The 23,563-nt window shown below is 39.3% G+C and overlaps 1 protein-coding gene across 2 annotated transcripts in view; it reads left to right on the forward strand.

The window, feature by feature from the left end:
• Positions 1–2,528: 2,528 nt before the first annotated feature.
• Positions 2,529–23,563, forward strand: part of LOC124149464 (tetratricopeptide repeat protein 39C-like) — a 45,053-nt gene continuing 24,018 nt past the window's right edge. The window contains exons 1-3 of one of the 2 annotated variants that reach the window (XM_046521065.2): positions 2,529–2,791; positions 20,131–20,179; positions 22,969–23,106. In XM_046521065.2, the coding sequence (XP_046377021.1) occupies positions 2,643–2,791; positions 20,131–20,179; positions 22,969–23,106 (336 nt within the window). In that variant the 5' untranslated portion in view covers positions 2,529–2,642. The remainder of the gene's footprint in view (positions 2,792–20,130; positions 20,180–22,968; positions 23,107–23,563) is intronic. The other variant, XM_046521073.2, reaches the window with a different exon arrangement.

Consider the following 23,563-nt stretch of genomic DNA (forward strand, 5'->3'; position numbering starts at 1 on the left):
ACAGTATAATGACGAATTATAGTGAGATTAACAGAAGATGATAAGTACAATGAAGGTGTAATGGTGACACGGATTTGGCTATTGTGACCCAAGCAATAACGTAATCACGATAACCAGTGTGATAGATGAATAGATTACACCCTGGGTAGGTAGATACACTCAATATGTACATTTTGCAGATGTGACGTAATGATTTCAGAAGACACCGAAAAGGTATCATGAAGACGCCTAAGGTTTAGTTCAGGCATTGTTACCAGGCGTTCACAATACAAACATCCTCATCTGAAAAGTCAAATCAAGAGTAGAGCATAAGATGCCCATGTGCTAGCATAGCGAACTCGTTCCAAGGGGTATAAAAGTATAGGCGGGAGAACTACAAAAAATGTCCAAGGGTTAAAATAGGAGATGCCAGCAAGTTTCAGTATGTCTGTTAAACTATAATAAATAATTGAATTTATTATTGATAACCTTTTCTTGATGTTTAATGCGAATACACCTGTCATAATATTCATCTGATTACCTCACACACATCTGTATCAGAAACGCAGGTGAGGTAAATCGACGCTCTTGTTTCGTGTACAATACTACATACGAGGGGCTTTCAATAAGTTTTGCAACTTCAATATAAGACCAAGTCGCAGAATATCTTTTGCACTTTTATTTTTCAATATAACCTCCATTCACCTCAATACATTTAATCCATTTGTCCTTCAAGCTTTTAATACCACTTTTATAGAAATCCGCAGATTGGCCCTCTACCCACGCCCCTATGGCAGCCTTTATGTCCTCGTCATCCTGGAAGTATCTTCCACGTAGGGCAGATTTCATTTGCCCTAACTGGAATAGTCACTGGGGGCTAAGTCTGGGCTGTAGGGTGGGTGCTTTAACTGTTCGACCCCAGACTTAGTCCCCAGTGACTATTTCCTGTCCCGGCAAATTAAATCTGCCCTACGACTTTACATGAACATGTATATCTTGGTAGTGACTGATTTCAAAGATTTCCCTTTTCAAATTTTAAATCATGCAAAGGTGAGGAGAGGTAAAAAAGATTATTCACTTACATAGCGAAGTGTGTGTGTGTGTGTGTGTGCGTGCGTGCGTGCGTGCGTGCGTGCGTGCGTGCGTGCGTGACAGCTTGTACTAGTTGGGACTAGAGTAGATTTTTATAGTGCTAGCCCGCTAAGATACCACGCCGCAGTTCTGACGTGACCCGTAATGGGATGTCCTCAGATCTTTGTTTAGCGATAGCGAAAACTAAGATCTGATTTCAATGAGATTGCTGCGGTTCAAGGACTGTCAATTCCATTTTCGAAAGAAAATTACCTGGTACTGATTCGATGTGTTCATTTACAGCTTAATAATGGTATGATTTCACGGGGTTGCAATAGTATTTAGACATTATAAGTTGGGGCTATCGGATTCATTCATGATAAAAAACATGGCATTTTCACATTTGGACGTTCAGTTATGTTTTGGGACGTTCTGACTTGTTCCATGTGGAAAATGTGAAAGAAAGAAATTATGCGATCTTCTCAGATAGATATTGTTAGAGGACTCAAACTTGTAGGGTAAGAATTCTCTGTATATACGTTATACCACATATACAGACCCTTATTCTAACAGTGTAATTCACGACTTACTGGGAACGCATTCGTACAACCTTCGTATCTTACACTTATCTTGTTCTTGTATTGTTTATCACCACTTATATATGCCACCATGATAGACCTCGTCTGCAAAGGCAGTTTCATTTAACTGTTAATAATACGTATCTAATGATAGGTGAAGGGGTAACTTTCTCCGTTCTGTGCCTTATAATGATTTCGCCGGGCAATGTTGGGGATGTATTGACGAATGACGCGGTGCCGTTTCAGTCTGATCTTACATTGAGTCTGCATATGTAATGTAGAAACATTTCGTACGCGATCCAGACTACCAGTTGTCGGACTTTCATTTTGTGGAAGCATCGGTGACTGAGTGGATTAGATCGCTGACTTCGTGTCCTAGCGATTAGGTGCCTCACTATGGCAGTGTGGGTTCGAATCCCGGATGGGACTAAACCCCCCAAAAGTAATAGAATCTGTACTTTACTCTTTATGAGTGAGTGAGTGAGTGAGTATGGTTTTACGCCGCTTTTAGCAATATTCCAGCAATATCACGGCGGGGGACACCAGAAATGGGCTTCACATATTGTACCCATGTCGGGAATCGAACCCGGGTCTTCGGCGTGACGAGCGAACGCTTTAACCACTGGGCTACCCGACCGCCCCTACTCTTTATGAATGCGTTATCCCAAACATAACATCTGTTATAGACACATTTCGGGTAATCATACGATCTTTTCAGCGAGTATAACACAAAACCACATTTGACAATTCTTATTACATAAAGAAGGGACCATCACTCTAAAGATAAAGATAAAAAAAACCATTTCATGTCTGTCGCGTGCTGAAACCAGAGACCATTAAAATAGACTTATGGTGTCTGCTGAAACAAACTATATGAGAAACCAAAACGAGGCTGTTGTCCAAAACAACATGGCGGACGCCAGGAAAACTTGAGGAACTGTCAGCTTCATGTGATTAAAGCTGCATTTAGGACGTGGCTACCTATATCATAAGCGTGGGTGACTTAGAATCAACATGGCACAGGCAAACGAGATAGAAGACATGAATGTTGGAGAAGGAGAGGATCCTGGTTTGACAGATGACGCCGAAATGGCTCTCACTGGCATCAACATGCTGCTAAACAACGGTTTCGACGAAGCTTATGCTCTCTTTGAGAAATACAAGTAAGGAGAACTTATTCGTTTCACGAAATCCAATGCTTAATTTCCAATGCACTCTTCATTTCTTTTGTTCCAATGACAGAAATGTTGTCAACGCATACCTAGGTACACTTGGAAATTGATGAGTCGCAATCATGACTTTGAATCACATGCTTCTACTCTAAGCCACGCCCCCTTTGTCGTTTTGCATAATCTGTATATACATGGATTGACAACAAGCAGCTGATAAAACATTGACTTGTCGAGAGTAGATAGTAAATGGTAGATGTTGAATAATAAACATAATAGGTGAGGATGATCTTGTGATATATATTGAAATGTCGTAATGTAGAACAGGTGTAATAAGCCAGTGTGAGACGGTAATTGTTCAGTCCTGGCTTATGACCTTTAGATGATATTATATCATCATTTTGTTAAACAGGAAAGAAGTTTTTAATATGAAGTTTACACGATATACAGCTTTTCATGTGGAAGAGAGCCCAGTCACGTTCCCGTGATACTGAAGTTCATAAGTTCATGAACGACATAATTTGACATTCGTACATTTTTCATGAGATTGTATTCTTGAAATGATGTAAACACTGATGGATTACTTCCACATTCAAGGGGAATCCCCTGGGAAATCCCTTTTATGAATACATACAAAAGCGTTTATTTCTGATCATTTAGACTCTTACATCTTGAACTCAGCATAGGCCTACATTGAGAAACGTCAGAGAGTTTGACTGCATGCTCGTTCACAAATATCCTCGCTATGACCCATCCCAGTGAACAAAACGTAGAAATGCACATAAACTATAGTAGTATCAACTTGGTCCATGTCTAGTCTGACAGTTATTGTGACTGACTTACTGAGGTAGTTCTTAAAAGACCTTTCTTACCCAATGATGATATTATTTGAATACATTTCTTGTAAACAAACTACAACAGATGTTCCTGTAAAGCAAGTTGAGCATACATACTCTCACATCATCTCTCTTTTTGGAGAACTATTTTATCCTGCGATACAGCTGGTTGTTGTATGGTTGTCAGTGTAAACAAGTCACACGTATAGATCTAGCGCTACATCCCCCAAAGTATAAAATAGTGGTATAAAAAAAATAAGAATTGACTTTCGCATTTTGTGAGTTCATGGGTGTATGAACTTTCATGAAGTGATATTCATACAGGTTGACCCTGACTCTGTGAAGGTTCATACTCCATTGAACTCACACAAAGTGAAAGTCTTAAATGGTTATACTTCAACTGCAGTTTAATAAATAGATAAATGGAACTATTGAAATGCCTTTACAATTCAGCAACACAACTTCTCATGAAGATGATGTCAAGCTCAATGGTCAGTACGACACACTGACCAACTGATCTTTGTCCACACTGTTATCTAGGGTTGGTGTATTGACGCGTAAATTGTATTGTAATATATCGCAATACAGGGGGGTGGGGGGCACAGGTGGCCCAGTCGTCTAAGGCGCTGCAATTCACTGTGCAGAGCTGCGTCCCTTGGGCACGGCAGAAACCTATGATTGTTGGTTCGAATCCTGGTTCACTCCGGTTTGTCAGTTTTCAGCACCATACCCGTGCTCTTGGGTTTCGCCGAAGTGGTAAACATCTCAGACTTGCATCTCCTTGGGATTAACACTCACATTAAGCTGACATTCGGCGTTAAACACAGCTCACTCACTCATTTTTCTAGGAATCATATTTTAGCCTCGCATACTTCAATAAAGATTCCTTTTTTATAATTTTGTTTTCACACAATCCGATCGCGATTTACTTTCAACTGTCACCAGGGTGGACGGTTTCTCTGTATGTTCATTTGGGGCCATCAGCTCGGAATCACATCCTGCATCACTATAATTAATTTTAACATAACTGTCGTCATTGTTTTCTCTCACAACTTTCATAACAGGGGTCCGGAAACCGTCATATGTGCCGGACATGTCCGATTGGGAATCTCAAATGTCCGTTTTAAAATATTGCTTACCGGACATTTTAAAAAGTATTGTCCGGACATTCTGAAATTCATAACGTCATCATTGTTTTCTCTCACAACTTTTGGTGGAACGATCATGTTTTTGCTGTGTGAAGAGGGAAAAGTACTTTGACGTGATGTTGTCAAGTAAAGCAGAATGGTCAACACATGCCAGAATTCATAAACGACGGAGCAAATGTAAATCAAGTTAATTAATAGTGAAGTATTTTATAGGGTCGGTCTGGTAATCGGAACCACAAGATTTAATTTGTTTGGCCCAATTGGGCAACAAAGTTTCTTCAGCTTCTGAATGACCTGTTGTTGACAGAATTGCTTAATAGACTGGATCATACTTAGATTGTTAAGATAATTAGTTTTAATGATGTGTTTCTCCATGAATTGTACAATTGAAAGAAACATCTTAATACTGATGCTTGTTCAGCAAATCTATTTTACCCTAAATCATCAGACTTATTTAGCCTAAAATCTGCACAGAAATTCATTCACAAATGATGTTTCTCTTCGAAAAATTGATTGACCAAATGATGAAAACATGGAAGTGACCATGCTGCGTATTACTTACATACCGGTAAGTAAATAAAAATAGAATCTGCATGTACAATAAGTGTCAATCACAATACAGATACCTGTACTGCAATTTATTGCAATACAAATTGTTTGTCAATATTTGCAAATATAATAATGTCATGAGTTTGGACAGTTAATTTGTAATTTTGGCAACTAATGCAATTTACATCGATCATCATTGTTTTTGATAATTGTTGGAGCCATTGAATATTTACTCAAGTTATCATTCACACTGGGTGTAGCTAGTCTTCCTGGGGTATTATATATTTAACATTATGAATTGTTACTCTCTTGGGTTCAGTCTATTGGGTATATTTCGCCAGTGAGTATACATTTGAAAGAAATACTTCTGCTTGATCAGCAGCCAGATGACTAAGACTACTGTGTTGCATTTGTTGATGTACCTATGAAGATCCGGGGTAGAATAGGTCTTCAGCAACCCATGGTTGCTGTAAAAGGTGACTATGCTTGTCTTAAGAGACGACTAACAGAATCAGGTGGTCAGGCTCGGTGACTTGGTTGATGCATGTCGTCTTATCCCAATTGTGTAGATCGATGCTCATGATGTCAATCACTAGAGTGTCTGGTTCAGACTCGATCGTTTACAGACTGATGTCATATGGCTGGAACATTGCTGAGTGTGGCGTTAAACAACAAACAAAGCCTCTGTTGATGTTCTGCTATGTTCCCAAGGGTGTCACATCTCACATGCATGAGATCACAACAGTGATGTGTTTGTGGGAGTTGCAGCAGGCAAGACGAAGCCCTTTGTGCATTGTTCACAGCAGTAGCACTCATGTTGAAAAGAAATACAAGTACGCAATTTGAAAAACTGGGTTATACATTTTCCCTTTTAATACATAGTATATTCACGCAAGCTAAAAATTGATTAGGCAATGGTAATTTATTTTTGTATTCTACCCCAAAATACAGCATTTATTTGGAGCTCTGCATCATTAGATTTAATTTTTGCAGTTAAACAAGTTGTGTTTCATGATTGAATCCTACTGTCTGGGACAACCAGTTTACGCGACCCTCGTCCCACTTTAATGGGTTAATGGGTGTTGCAACCTTAGAAATTCGTCATTTTCAAGACCAGTCTAGAGGACTATTGTAAACCTGATTTCACTAAGCCACAATGTGTGGGGCTTGTCCATCTTGAAGGAGACAGACATGTTTCCTCAGTTTACAGTTTCTGTTTTATTCGGGGCAGTCGGGTAGCCTTGTGGTTAAAGCGTTCGCTCGTCACGCCGAAGACCCGGGTTTGAATCCCGACATGGGTACAATGCGTGAAGCCCATTTTCTGGTGTCCCCAGCCGTGATATTGCTGGAATATTGCTAAAAGCGGCATAAAACCAAACTCACTCACACTCACTCTGTTTTATTCATTTCTAATGAGCAGCATTCTTGAAGCATTGAGAACAGGTTCAGAACTATAGCCCTCAAATACTAGTTGTCAGTGAGGACTACCATCATTGGATTTTAACTTGTCCCCAGCACAATTTAGACTCTGGCTAGCAGACTATTGGAATTGCGAAGACTGTATTGTGACACTGTCTCCTTTCCCAGATGACATTACAAGACATTGAACTTTTTTATGAAAAATCGTATGGAGAAGTCATAGTGATTACTATAAGCATTGAAGCTTAAGATTTCAAGTAGTTTTCTTCTCCCTGGCCACATCATACATATAGACCTCACATATCTAGGGAAAATAGCAACAAGACTATGTTAACTGACTTCTACTTCATGTTTTTATATATTTATAATCTATAACTGTCAGAAAATTCATAAGTCCTGCCATAAAAATACTACCAATTTACAGCAAATGTATTATATTTGGAACTATCAGAACTTTCATTTTGTGAATTGCACCAAGATCATCTGACCTGCGGCCTCATTGAGCTTAGGTGCTCTAGTCATTGTTTGTATGAATAATCAAGTGGTGGTTGTAGATGTCAGTTCCCAGCTGTCAGTGAGGGACACCACTGTCACTGTTAGCACTTAGTATTTTAGCTCAGTGTTCTTAAAGGCTTAAGACAATCTTTTGGGACTTAACATTTTTACAGTTATTTTATTACATCGGATGGTGGGAGGAGTGTGTGCTTGGTGCAAGGGGTGACTAACTGTATCAGGTGGTCACGTACTGTTTCTGTGTCATTGTACCCTGACAGATAATCAGTAATTGTTCATTATATCAGGGGGCACAGGTGGCCCAGTCATCTAAGGCTCTGCAAGTTGCTGTGTAGTGTTGTATCCATTGGTCCTGCCAGAAACCTATGATGGTGGGTTAAAATCTCAGTTCACCCGACAACTTGGTTGATGCATGCCATCAATCCCAATTGCGTGGATCGATGCTCATCATGTCAGCCACTGGATTGTCTGGTCCCGACTCGATTATTTACAGGCCGCCGTCATATAGCTGGAATATTGCTGAGTGCAGCGTTTAACAGCAAACAAACATACAAACAAACGAACAGTTCACCCGATTATGTTCCTAGGTTTGTCAGCACCAAACCCATGCTCAAGGGTTTCACCAAAGTGTTAAACGTGTGTGATCACTTACTCACTCACTCACTCACTCACTCACTCACTCACTCACTCACTCACTCACTCTTAGTATCAATTATTGGTTTGTCTGGTCCAGACTCAATTATGTACATGTTGGAAAAGTGCTGACTTTGACAAAAACAAACAATATTTCACGACCAGGGCCCTCTTGCTCAAAGCCATCTTAGTGCTAAGATTATCTTAAGCCTATGTTAAAGTATGGAAGTTACGATCATCTTCGCGCTTATATAACTTTGTGCAAGTGGGCCCTGGTCCAGCAGTTGCTGATGGTCTGAAGTTTTATCTTGTGTCCACATACTGTATCTGGACTATCAGCATGATGAGTGGCTGTTTGTTGTGCTGCAGTGAATGATGGCATCTTATCTGATGTGTTGACTGGAATGTATGAGCGGCAGGTCACATTGCACAAGGAAGTCGTGGTCTGATAGGGCTCTTGTTCGTACACTTGTTACTGGGTGTGTTGTCCAACAGTTTGAGGTTCTCATTCCTTGTTCTTTTCTATTGCTTCTGATGAAGGGAAGCAAATACTCTTTTACCAAGTATTACAAACATTTTCATATTAATTAATTAGTTTAAAGTTTTATATTGGATAGATTTCGCAAATACCAACTTGATAAATCTGGCAAGTCTGACAAGCTTAAGTTTTGACAAGTGGAAGAATTAAGTATTGTCTTTCACTTTGTGTGAGTTCATTGGAGTATGAACCTCCATAGAGTGAGGGCCAAACTGTATGAACGTCGGAGCTTGCGACACGATGTCTTTAATGCCAAAATATATGCATAAGAAATCTTTGTCACAGCTCGTAACCTAGCACTTACATCCATAAAGTTCCATGTTTTCAATATAGATTGCGATTTCATGCTTAAAACGTTCAGAATAACATGATTTAACCCAAACCTTTCGCCAAAGTCTGAAAATTACCGTTGCTGTAACTTGATTGGCTGTCTTAGGTCACATGCTTAAATTTAAACCTTGTAGTAGATTATGTCAGTAAAACAATATAAGTCTTTTTAATGTATACTGACATGGCAGCCTTCGACGTATGTGTTATTCATACGAAGCTTTGAAAACGGAGGTTTTTCCTCATGTTAGTGAGTAGACAGCCACTATAATCAGGAAATGGGTGATGACAGATATTATTTGTAATTCTTTTTAAAATAATGTTCCGACTACGTAAACAAATGAAAATACAAAAGAAAAAGGTAAGTGGATATTATGAAATTTTTATATTTGCCGAAAATCGTTAAATTTTCGTTTCATCTGGTCCTCAATCTGGACGTTATGAATGTTTCAAATAGTGTATGGCCAAACATGTAGTAGCAAAGATGTTTTACAAGCAGATGATTTCCTTGATAAATGTTGGCTTCATCTATCATACAAGAGTCTCTAGGAAAAAAATAGCAGCGTCTTTCATGCATTTCCACCCATGACATGAATATTGTTATATTGCCTTTGTGCACAAGCTGAGTGCCAGGGATATAATAAAATGTTCTTGAAAAATTGAGTTATTTTTCTTTTGTTACTCCAGGATATTTTTTTCATACCTACCTAACTTTTTAGGACAAAATTCAAGTAAAAAAATGTGAGAGGCTTTTTTTTTTTTTAAATTTTAAATTAACTTTTGAAATGAGTTTGAAATCCATAAACCAAGAAATAAAAAAGTGTTGCCTTAGGATAGGCCGTAGTGAGGATATTTGTGAACAATCAGTCACGCTCTCTGACACTTCTCAATGTATACTCAAACGCTGAGACCAAGAATAAACGTTCTAAATGATCAGAAAGAACGCTTATGTATGTTTTCGTGCTAGGGAATTCCCAGGGGTTTCTCCAGGAATGTTGAAGTAGTCAGTGTTAACGTCATTTCAAGAACATTGAAAAACGTATGAAAGTCAAATTGTGTCGTACCTACACTTATGAACGTCAATTTCGCGGTCTTGTGACAGACCTCTCGTCCAATGGAAAAGCCGTATATCGTGAAACTTCAAATTAAAAACTTATTGTTATTTGAAAGTGTTGGCTTTCTTTGTCTATTGCTAAGCACCTATCAGCGCCAATCACCTGTGGGCTTCCCTTGTTCATTTCAACCCTTTGTTATTTTCCACCTTTTGTTATCTTATATAGTTTGTTGTCCTTACCTGTACATATATATATATGCTCTCTGCCTCATGGCAATCATTCATCTGATGAAGGGGTAAGCATATACTCAGAAACGTTGTGTTCCTCATAATGAAGACGTTGACATCCATATATTCTCTTCCTTATGTGTATCACTTCTAAATGCCTTTCAAAGACCTGCTTATTTCACTGGTCCTCGAGTTTGGAGCAAGTTTGGCTTAAACAGAACACAAATGATCACTGTTTACATTTACCATGTTTACAGCATCGAGAACAGGGTCAGAATTATATCCCTCAGTTGCTACAGGTCAATGAGGACAGCCATCACTGGATTCTTACTTGTCCCCAGGAGAATATTGTTGTCTCAGACTAGCGGACTAGAGTGAATTTTTGAAGGATGTATGTAGATGCATACTTACTAGTGCTGGGACGGGTAACTCGGATTCTCAGGTCGAGTGGGTACTGAGTAAGAGATGAATATTGTTTTCAGAAATCACCTTGCAACAATGTAATTTTTGTAGCAAGGTGGCAGGCTTGCTGAATTTGTTGATGCATGTCATCATATCCCAATTGCGTAGATCGATGCTCATGATGTCAATCACTCGATTGTCTGGTCCAGACTTAATTGTTTACAGACCTCCGTCATATAGCTGGATTGTTGCATTAAACAACACACAAACAAACAAACAAACAAACAAAACACATCATCATGTTTTCAAGCATTAGATGAGATGCTTAAGTCCATAACAAAACACATCAAATGAGATTTGAACCTGAATGATAACATGGTTGTGTTTGATTACCTCATGCCAAAATACACTGAACAACTTGAGTTGATTTTTTGTCTATTTTGCCAAATGTTAGAAAATTTCAATTATGGGTTGTCGAAGCGCCTCAGTGTGTTGTCGTCTGGTGCCGCCCCCAGATACAGCTGCCAGAACCTCATCCCGTGATAGATGCTGTCCTATGCAGGAAGTGCAGCAGGTTCACACAAGTTTCAAATGTCAAACTCAAACCATGGTGTTACACTTAGACTATGAACTTCAATACCCTTTCCTGCATGTACTGATTTCACACACCAGAATATCAGCCAAGGGGAGATACATTTATTTCTTGATTTGTGGAATATATAATGAAACATACTGGGTGGTAGGTGGGGAAAACATTATGTTAAAAAAGACATTTAAGATGATGTTTTTATTCTGCGGAATAGAAATATAGTGCTTGCATGTAATAAAAATATCTTTCAAGTTGAGAATGCATTGTTAGAAGCTCATAACCAGGAATAGAAATTTCACAAGCACTCTAGCCCCGATGTCATTAAAATCAGATCTTGGTGCTCGCTACTGTGACACAAATTCTGAGGATATCCCATTACAGGTCACATGAGAATGACTTTTCGCACCGACCAATGAAATGACAAACAAGAAGTCAACCTTAGCCAGCCAGAAAGCAGCATTCTCTAGCTTTGCGGCACCCAGTTTCAAACTTCCATTCAACTTCAAAACTACGCTTTGAAAAATTAAGTTCTCGTTTCAAAAATTGAAAACTGAACTAAAGGAAATTCGAGAATGTCTAATGCTAATAGGCTAATGGGCTGTTGAAAGCTGGAATACCCTGTGTTAACCTTTTTGCAGTTGCATGATTAGAAAAAACATTCCGACTGTCATTTTCCCGATCTGCAAAGCGATGCTCTGATTTGTCGGACAAAAGGTCGTTTTGACAAGCAAAAGATCTGATTTTTATAAGATTGACCTTAGCCCAAGCCAGTTTTAATGTTAAAGGTATCCCAAGGCCGGGTAAAATTTTGAACATTTTGGGTGTGTGTTCCTCTTAGTTATCCTGTTCAGTATAGTAGACTTCTAGATAAGTTTCTATCCCTGCATTTATTGTGTATCCCACTGATATTGTCAGTATTTTGCTAGCGTCAGAATAAAACAAGACTCACTCACAAAGCAAGGATAATAAAATTGGAAGAAATTTCAGAATGTTCAAATCATTTTATGATCCTCAGAGTAATATTAATTGAATCATAAGCCCAGATTCATATCACCATAACTGTTCATTATCCATGAAGATCTGTGTTAGAGTTGATATTCTGCAACCCATGCTTGTCGTAAGAGGCCACTAACAGGATCGGTGGTTAGACTCGCTGACTTGGTTGATGCATGCCATCATATCCTAATTACGTAGACCAATGCTCATGATGTCAGTCACTGGAGTGTGTGGTCCAGACTCGATTGTTTACAGACTGATGCCATATGGCTGACTTGGTTGATACATGTCATCATATCCAAGTTGCGTAGACCGATGCTCATGATGTCAATCACTGGAGTGTCTGGTCCAGACTCGATTGTTTACAGACTGATGTCATATGGCTGGAATATTGCTGAGTGCGGGTTAAACAACATAGAAAGAAACAAGGACTGTGTCTGAAGTGGATGGTTACGTATATACATCATATATGTCATGGATACGGTCGATCAGTTACAGGAGGACATATCATGACACTTGCATGTTCCTGGTTTTATTGATTCTACAACAAGAATAAGGCGCCATGCTAACCAGATCATCAATTATTCATGGCTCTTATATTGTCCTTGCCATATAATCTTCTTTTATCTTGTATAGATTTCACTGAAACGATTAATACAGCAAAAAAGATTGAACGTATTCCAAACTCCAGTACATTCTCAGGCCCTGAACATGACATCATCATATACAACAAAAACATTAATGATGTTACTGTCTGTCATGGCATGACTACCCGTGAAGATTCCGTAGTAGAATAGGTCTTCATCAACCCATGCTTGCTGTAAAAGGTGACTATGCTTGTCGTAAAAGGCAACTAACGGGATCAGGTAGTCAGACTCGCTGACATGGTTGATGCATGTCATCAATCCCAATTGCGTGGATCGATCTTCATGATATTAACCACTTGATTGTCTGGTCCAGACTCGAATATTTACGGACCGCCATCATATAGCTGAAATATTGCTGAGTGCTGCATTAAACAACAAACCAACTAACCAACCAAATCATGGCATGACTGATTAAACTATAGTTCTATGAAAGAATCGAGAGGTCCTTGACTTGTGTTTAGTGGTATTAAGCGTCATGTCTATCTGCCACTGACTCCTGAGAGTTTCTAGGGCTTCAGCCCTGCCCCCTCACTGAAGCACATCTAGCACATGTAGCACTTGTAGCACTTGTGGTGTCTCCTTAGACCATTGTAGACGAGTAACTTCGTTCATGATATGCCTCCCATATGTTCACCCAGAAGTAAATGGGTACCCAGTAGGATGAAATTGTTATGTGTCTGTAAACCTGGTGCCTCACAGACAGCTTGTATTCAGGGGTCCGGAAAATTTAAAATCCCAATCGGACATTTGCATTTAGGCCACGCCCCCTTCAAATAGCGTATTTTAGTACTTTTCACACACATTACAAATTGTTACGTACGTGTTCCCTCGTTATTGCGCGCTTCGGTTATAGCGAGCGGTAAAGCATGGCTCCCAAAATTTACTAACATTTTTAATAAACTCAAGTTTTCCAATGACACGAATGACGATGTTTTCCCCCATCTCAGAAAACATTATCAGCTGATCACCGCGATCACGTAACACCGGAAATACCAGTCAACAAATCCAAAGTGAAGTAGATCAACGCAATTTAATCCTATTATTATAATATCTGGTTATAAAAAAATTGTTCATTGTTTATCTGGACTAATGTTTGCAATATATTTATTTAATTATATTCAAAATTTCATTCAATAATCATAATAAAGTTTACAATAATTTCGGCGAAATCGTATGCGAAGTGATCGGTAGATCGCACAACTCACCGTTATTTACAGCAACCACAGGCAAATTACCGCTATTGACGCCTTGAAACGAACTTTAGTTGCAAGAGAATGGATACACATATCATAAATGCCGTACCATGACTCGCTAAAAGTCACATTTGAGGCAGTTTGACTAATAAATGTCAACATAACGTTTTTCACTATCGAAATACATGTAGCGCGTGAGGTCCCTACGGTGACTGGTCAAAATCGTTCCATACGTCAAAAAATATCCTGCATACCATCTGTACCAAAGTGCTACGCTTATGGTTTTTATAATTTTAAGAATGTATGGTGGAAGTTGCAACTAAAATAACACGATATTGGAATATATTATTCCTGATAAAATAATAATTTCAGATACAATTTCTTCTGACCATTGCATCAATTTTTTTTTAAGTTGTATCATTGGGTACGTTTTAACTGAATCACCGGTAGATTGGGAGCGACGTGTGCACAGCTGATTGCTATTTCCGGCTTAGGTTACGAGAAAATACGCACGGTAATCTTAATCTCTGCATATAAAACAATGCCTTGGAGAGCAGGAAATACATTTTGAATGGTAAATCATCATGTCTAGTGATGTTTTATATCAAATTTCATACTTTTATTGACCAAGTTTGTTTTACCTGTTTATTCACCTGAGTATTCGCTGAAGGGATACGATAACACTCATATATTATTTTTACCCCAAAGTTAGTGTTGTTTGTTTTTGAAAATGTCCGGACAGAAACATTTAAGAATGTCCGGACGGAAAAAATTAAGAATGTCCGGACAAAAAAATTTAAGAATGTCCGGTAAGCAATATTTTAAACCGGACATTTGAGATTCCCAATCGGACATGTCCGGCGCATATGACTGTTTCCGGGCCCCTGCTTGTATTGTATACTCCCAAAAGAGCTGAGAATGAACATTGTTGAGCTGAATTGGGGTTTAACATCGCGTCACAGATTATTGCACTTATATTGCGACATGCATGTATGTGTGTATGTGTGTGGCTGCTTGTATTGGTTTGGACTAATGCCAAATTAAAAGTGCTTCGCCCACTGAGATACCATGCCCCACTTTAACATGAATACCCCACTTGCACGACCAGTCCTTGTTTTGGCCCCTTATTGCCTAACGCAGCATGGTGACCCAGTGGTCTAATCTTTTCAGAGGTGCTGTTATTCACGCGTTGGTTTGAATCTTAGATTCGCTCTCATTATAGACATGAACACACAATGCCTTTTAGAAAGTGGTCCCGTTTAACAAATGTTATATCTTGGATAACACTTTCTTGATAAAGTACAGATTGTCGTACTTTTGGGGGTTGAATCCCGTCTGGGATTCAAACCCACACTGCCAGAGTGGGGCACCTATTCACCATCACACAAAGTCAGCGATCTGACCCACTCAGCCACCGAAGCTTCCACAAAAATGAAAGTCAGACAAGTCGTGGTCGTCTAGATTACGTACTTTGTGGGTAAGATCGCTGACTTTGTGTGCTGGAGATATAACATTTGTTACATTTGACCACTTTCTGGACACATTGTGTGTTCATATCTTTCGGCCATTGGAGCCGTGCCAATTTACATTTGTCAGAGGGGTATACAAAGTATGTAATCTAGACTGCCACTTTACTCAGAAAGTGTTATCTCAGATATAACATTTATTACTGATTTTGGTCATTGATTTGTCTGTACCTACCCATGTACAAGGGTTTCAAAAGAGTAGCATATGCCCTTTATCACCTAGAACATCTCAACTGACTATAAGAGTCCATTTTCCACCCTTGCCGAACTAGGCTGGTATTCTGAAGTAACATTTTGGCTGGACTAACGATTCTGTACATAGTCCAGTCAAAATTAAGTAACGAACTACATGGATTGCAACGTGCAGAGTTCGGTCGACTGCACAATTTGCAAATCATGTGTACCGCCAATTGGGCGTCGACATATATTTTCCAAAGCTTTTCATGTTGTTAATCAAGATCTTGATTATCAATCAGATAGTCTTGAATGGGCAACACCATTTTGTTTGAAGTGAATGTAACTGATAGGAGTGATGGAATCTGATTGGTCAATAGGAGGGGCATAGAAGGGACATAACTCATAATAGCCACTGGCGGCGCTAAATTTGAGCCTGGAAATTCCAGCCTAGTTCGACAAGGGTGGGAACTGGACATTTGTAGTCAGTTAACTCATTTGCCTCAGGAAGATGGCTCTTGAACCTTCCTCCCGCTTTGAACTGAAGAGCTGTAGCATAAGCATGAAAATACTGTGGCATTGAACCGAGGCCTGTAACTGCAATACAGTTCAAAGTGGCATTAAACACAGCTTACTCACTCACTTTCTCATTTCCTGAGCATAAGGCAAGTTACAAGTGTATGCCTTCAGGCCTTGACTGGTGAAGAGAAGCCCAGCCATCACTCACTCAGGAGGCAGAGCATAGTGATACAGCATGACAAGTAACCATCTACATTCCACATGCCCTTTCAGCCATGGTCAGTGAGCACACATTTCCTTCAAAGGCTGACATTACACACTCCAGCCAAGCATCCTTACAACCCTTCAATTATATTTTGAATCCATTTCATACAAAATGTTCAGAGTATCATAATTATGCAGCATATGCCCACATATGGACTATATTCCAATTTTCTCCAAATCCTACCAAGATTATTTCAAATAAAAAATGTGTTGATCCTTAGATTTGTCTCTGCCGTATGTGAGCATGTCCGGGAATGACTCCCACAGTGTAGACACTGTAGACCCCAGCTATTGATCTGCCTTGATTAGCTCACAAGACCATTGTCAGGCTGAACCCTGAAGTCTTTTTTGCCCATTATTAGAATGACAGCACTCTCAAATCCATACCGGCATCAAACCCTGGTTAGACAATGTGCAGAACACTGTAATCACTATCGTTATCTTCAAATTAATCATGGCCGTGCTTATACAATTTTCTTCAGATTCTGAATTGATTTGCACCAATTTTAATGCAAAGGATGTGACATGTTTATAAAGAAATTTTGAAATTTCTTATGCTACATAATTATGTGAGTATATTTGTGTGACACGAGCTATGGTATTGATTGTGGGATGCTTTCTGTTCTTGCTTGGTTGAGCTGTGCAGGTCTATGCATTAGAAGTAATGTAAAAGGTCAGGTGATGGACATGTGTGATCTTCTCAATGTTAATCAATACCATTATGACTGACAGTTGACATGATATTGCTAGGATGCAGACACGGAATGTTGGTGTGTTGGGATGGGACATGCACCAGTTCTGGTTGTTATTCATATGTGTTTAGATCTCCAGAATGGTCAAGGACCTAATTGAAATTGTTCGATTTATTGTTGTCATTATAGTTGTTGTTGTTGTTGTTATTGTTGTTATAATATAAGGGCGTGCATGCACATCGCTATAGAAGTGCAATAATCTTGGACGCGACGTTAAACCCCATTTCACCACACTATAATATAAGGGCAGTGCTATTTTTGGCGGCATTATCATTTGCAGAAGCCCGAACCCAAATGATAATGCCCTTAAAAATAGCATTACCGTTATTATAACTAAAATGGATAGAATTTGTTACCATATAAAAAGAAACAACAATATCGGTTTTGAAAAGTTTACTGCAATCATGGCAATCAACATGAATGTCACTGACCGACTTTTACAAATATGGAAACGTCATAGAACAAACCAGATGACGTCACTATTGAACGTGACGTCACCTATCCCTATCCTATGACATCACCTAACAACGGGAGTGATAATGGCCCGTCGTCAAGCAATATGAGGGCATTATCAAGTTACAGTGGCCTGCTGATTTCTGATAATATGCAGACGGTTTAATGATAATTCTATCCATTTTAGCTATAATTATTATAGTTACATAATTGTAGACTCTCAATACCACAAAAGGTTTGCTGCTTTTCTCCACAACCTCTTGTCCAATCACTACCAGACTTTACTTGTTTCTTCAGCTTTTGATGCTTTACATTTATATTAGCATAAGTTTTTTGATGAGATAGGCTGTGTTTATAGCATCTGTGATTCATGGACCATTGGTCAGATTATGTCCATAGTTTGCTGTGTTTGTAGACTGGCTTCATCATTATCCCCCTGGCATATAATGCGGGGGGATGTAGCGATCAGCCAGTCTGTCCGTAATCATTTCCTTTTCCGGGGCAGAACTCAAAAACCATTCAGTGTATTTGATCGAAACTTGAAAGATGTATCAGTCACATGCTGAAGTGCCTTTTGCTATTTTGTAATTTTTATAATTTTTATTTTTGCTATTGAGGAATGTTTCAAAATTTCATTTTTCTGTTTATTCATGAACACAATTAAGTTAGACTTTGCTGAAATGGAGGTAGGTGTCGTTTCTGGAGCAGCACTTAAAAACTGTTCAACAGTGTTGAATCAAACTTGGAACATTATTATTCAGGGGTTGATGTGATGCCTTTTGCTATTTAGGAATTTAGATAAAAAAAATATCCTGTTTTCATGGCAAGAAGTTTGACTTTGGGTTCATCTTTAAAACTATTAGGTATTCTTCCTTGAAACTATGCACACATATGACCAGCTTGTCATCTGGTGACTTTTGCTATTTAGGGATCGTTAGAATTTATATTTTTTCAACAAGTTAGACTTTGACTGTTCATGTTGGTGTGTACCTGACATAGAAATACAAAGTTCTGAATCCCAATTCCATGGTATTATTTTGATAGCTCAATAACTACTCTTGTATACTGACAGCCAGATCAGATAGAAATTCTTCATCTAGTGGACTTAACAAGCAGATAATTTATTCTTTCGAATTTGTAGGGTCCGGGGGGATTTGTCATCTTCTGATGACTCTTGTTGCAGAGGATGTTATAGTTCATACTTCTTGTTACCCTGCCTGGTACGGGGCATAGAGGGGATAAAACAACATGACTTGGGAAATGTTTAATTCCAATTTGGGAATTTTTACTTACACTTGCTGAAGACATGGGGCCGAATATCCGCCTCTAGCAGGGTCGGGTACATCCATGGTACTGTGTCTGTGTGGAGCATCCATGTTAAACAACAGCATGGTATCTCAGTGGGCTGGAACTATGAAACCGGCATTCAGTCTGGACTAGTACAAGCAGTCACTCACTCACATGCATGCACATTGCTATATATGTGCAATAGTCTTAATGCTACATTAAACCCCATTTCACCTCACTTTACCTCTTAAAGATCTCACTTGCTGAGACAAGAGACAGTAACATGTGAAAATCCTCCTTTCACTGTTTGTTTGTTTGTTTGTTTGTTGTTTAACACCGCACTATTCCAGCTATATGACAATATGGCTATATGTAAATAATCGAGTTACATGGGTTGCTGAAGACCCATGCTTGTCGTACTCAATTAAATAATTTTGCTAGTTTTTGTGTAGACAATGTTTTGTTTGGGGCATGTTTGTTTGTTTGTTTGTTTGTTTAACACTGCACTCAACAATATTCCAGCTATATGACAGCGGTCTGTAAATAATGGATTCTGGACCAGACAATCCAGTGATTAATATCATGACCATCAATCCACGCAATTGGGATACGATGACATGCATCACCAAGTCAGCGAGCCTGACCACCGGATCCCGTTAGTTGCCTCTTACGACAAGCATAGTCGCCTTTTATGGCCAGCATGGGTTGCTGAAGATCTATTCTACCCCGGATCTTCATGGGGTACTAATATGCAGTATCAGTAAGATATGTATATCTCAACCCACCCCACCTACTCAAAAGAAAACACACTGTTTTGAGTAGTATACTTAACATGCTTAACGCAATAGCAACAAATAACTTAAACAAATATAATAAAATAAATGTGTTGCCTGCAAGCCTTACATTACTACTTGCAGGAGTTAAGATTTAGTTTTAGTCACTATGTATATTTTATGCAGTTTTTAAATGTAGATCTATATTGTTTCTTGTAATTCCTTATGCGGTGTCTCCAACCTGTGTGTTTTTGTGCATTTGTTGTGTATGTATTTTTCATGTGCAGTGAAATTGTCCAGATAAATATATTTCCAGAATGACAAACCATTGGCAATTATGAGTATAGAGTAATATTCTATTGGCTTTATACTGGTACTCCAGGCAGGCTTTCTGGAATAATGATGACATCAGGGTCCGGACACGATTTCATAGCATGTAACATATTTGAGGTGAGACTCAAATATATCTGTCTCCGTCACAAATTTCTCATTTCTTTCTCTGCTTTGTTACAGAAATGAAAGCCCATTGATGCATGCAGGCTACAGCTTTGTGTTCTTCATGGTAAGCAGATTAACCTTGCCGCATGGCTTTGTAGACAGGCCTCCCAGGATGACTGTCACTGTGGCAGAGGAGACCTAGTGGGGATTGGGTGGCAAGCATGGCTGTAATTGATGGATGCTCTCCATGCACAGGATAACTGTTGCTGTGGCAGAGGACACTTAGTGGGGATTGGGTGGCAAGCATGGCTGTAATTGATGGATGCCCACCTTGCGCAGGATAACTGTTGCTGTGGCAGAGGGGACTTTGTAGGGATTGGGTGGCAAGCATGGCTGTAATTGATGGATGCCCACCTTGCGCAGGATAACTGTTGCTGTGGCAGAGGAGACTTAGTTGGGATTGGGTGGCAAGCATGGCTGGAATCGATGGATGCCCACATTGCGCAGGATAACTGTTGCTGTGGCAGAGGACACTTAGTGGGGATTGGGTGGCAAGCATGGCTGTAATTGATGGATGCCCACATTGCGCAGGATAACTGTTGCTGTGGCAGAGGACACTTAGTGGGGATTGGGTGGCAAGCATGGCTGTAATTGATGGATGCCCACCTTGCGCAGGATAACTGTTGCTGTGGCAGAGGGGACTTTGTAGGGATTGGGTGGCAAGCATGGCTGTAATTGATGGATGCCCACCTTGCACAGGATAACTGTTGCTGTGGCAGAGGACACTTAGTGGAGATTGGGTGGCAAGCATGGCTGTAATTGATGGATGCCCACCTTGTGCAGGATAACTGTTGCTGTGGCAGAGGGGACTTAGTGGAGATTGGGTGGCAAGCATGGCTGTAATTGATGGACACTCACCTTGCACAGGATAACTGTTGCTGTGGCAGAGGACACTTAGTGGAGATTGGGTGGCAAGCATGGCTGTAATTGATGGATGCCCACCTTACGCAGGATAACTGTTGCTGTGGCAGAGGGAACTTTGTGGGGATTGGGCGGCAAGCATGGCTGTAATTGATGGACACTCACCTTGCACAGGATAACTGTTGCTGTGGCAGAGGGGATTTAGTGGAGATTGGGTGGCAAGCATGGCTCTAATCGATGGATGCTCACCTTGCACAGGATAACTGTCACTGTGGCAGAGAGATTTAGTAGAGATTAGGTGGCAAGCATGGCTGTAACCTTGCACTTCACCTTTTGCTATTTTACCGTTGAATTTTGATGTTGGACTTTTTCAATTACCATTAAAACAGTTGTGAATGAGTTAGCAATATTCCAGAAATATCATGGCAGGGGACTCCAGAAATGGACTTCACACACTCAAAGATTATCCTTGAATTTTTTAATGTTCAGAGGAAAATCCACCTTGGTCTAAAAGCAATGAGATATTTGGACGTGTAAAGAGACTGTGCAAATTTTCAGACAGTGGAAACTGTAGTTGATATTTGGTATTTGTGACTCAAATTGTGTGGCAATTAATGTTACTAGGTTATATAGATACAACCTCCGATATTTTCGAACATTAATTCTTCCACTGTGAATATTTAGAAATATTAGCATTTGTGTCAACAAAAAAATGCATTAGTATTTATATTTATGTTCATTGTCTACTTTAGGAGAAAATACATTAATATTTATGTATTTCAGTTTATTGTCCACTTTAGGAAGAATTATTGCGAGAACAATTATAGATATGGCATGTTTACCACCATCAGCTGTTTATTTTGTTGGCATGCGGGGAACAAACAATGTCTAGGTCTTCAACAATGTCTGTTAAGATCGTAATTTAATATATTCAAAGCGATGACATGAAATAGCGACAGTTGTAAATGGTGTTACAGTATGTTGGCAAAAAATATTTTGCATTTTTTCTCTTGATTTCTGCACGGATGCACATACATGTACATCTTTGATTTCTGCTAGGATTTAAGTGACAAAAACATATGGTTAATGACTTACTGTAGATCACCGAATACGATTTGACAATCAGGTATAAAAAAAATGTAGTGCAAAGCTCCATGCAGTGATATAGGAATCAGTTATGCACAGTAAGAGATGACATGCAGTGTTGCAAGTATGCAGATCGCTGTTTCGATTGACAAATTTTGACGATTGGAGAAACTGTCGAGCAAGTTTTTTATACAGCACAATGTTAAAATGCCTCATTGTATTTGAAAATGTGGGCCTAGAATTATCCCTGGTAGATAATTTTTTTCAAGCAATACGACGTTTTCGATGTTTGTAGGTGAAAATGAGAGTGTCAATGCGAAGCAAAGGATAATGAGCCAAGGTATAGGGAATCAAGCCATCGTATAGGGAACCGAGCATCGGATAACGAACCAGGGGATAGGGAATCAAGCCAAGATATAGGAAATCTGAGGAATAGGGAATTGAGCCAAGGGCCTTGGGTTTGATGAGTGAATGCACTAAACGCAAGGCTAGCCCACTCAGTCAAGACTGTTGTGATAGCGTCTATTTTGTTTCTGTGTGGTCATAATTCTACAGGGTTAGAACTGAACACAAAATCCTTCCAAGCCCGGGCAAAGATAAGATGCCCTTGTAATGTTAAAACAATGGGGGAATTTCGGGAAACTTGTACTAACCTTCAGGAATTTGTACTAGCCCCAGGCTAGCGGGCTAGTTTTATGTTCTAACCCTGACTACAGGGTGTTGATATTCCTTCTGAAAGAGTTCAGTGTCTTCCTCTCAGCAATCTGGGATAATGATTGACTTGTTCATCAACATTTCTATTCACTACGGATGTATTCCTCATACCTATTACCACTAGTTGTCCCTTCAGGAATAATGCTTTTTCATTGAATAAAATCACTGACAGGTGTGTTATCTCCCTTTCAGCAAGCTCTCATGTCATTCGAGGAAGAAAAGTTGGGCGAGGCTCTAAAAGTTCTCCAGCACACTGAGAAGAAATGTGAAATAAGTGATGGCTTTTTACGATCAGTGAAGAAACGGTTTTCAAAGAAAAAACGACAGCAAGTGAGTAGTTTCGCATCTACGGTCTCACAGTGCTGCGGTTTCAAGCATTTGTCTATGGATGAACATTTGTGTGTATAAAAACATGAATGAGTATTGCAATCATATTACACATCATACTACTGTATTCGACGTAATAACGCCCAGGGTGCTCTAAAAATTAGAAATAGGGGGCTCTTATTAGAAAAGTATATTGGTGAGAGAAAAAACAGAGTTGAAAGGTCGTAAATTGTGTGGTTTATGCTGACAACCTGAAATGTTTATATACGACAGATATATTTTTCCAGAATTTAATTGCCCATAATTAAGAGTGCATATAACACATGAGTGCGTGTTATACACAAATAAATAAGTCTTGTGTACATTGATCAATCGGAAGGGGTGATAATTGGGATTGTTCACTAGCCAATATATTAGCAAATATTGCCATGGGCGCTTATTATGTCGAATAAGAATTCCT

The sequence above is a fragment of the Haliotis rufescens genome, unplaced genomic scaffold, assembly GCF_023055435.1.
Source record: "Haliotis rufescens isolate VD_foot unplaced genomic scaffold, xgHalRufe1.0.p SCAF_1, whole genome shotgun sequence".
Lineage (NCBI taxonomy): Eukaryota > Metazoa > Mollusca > Gastropoda > Lepetellida > Haliotidae > Haliotis > Haliotis rufescens.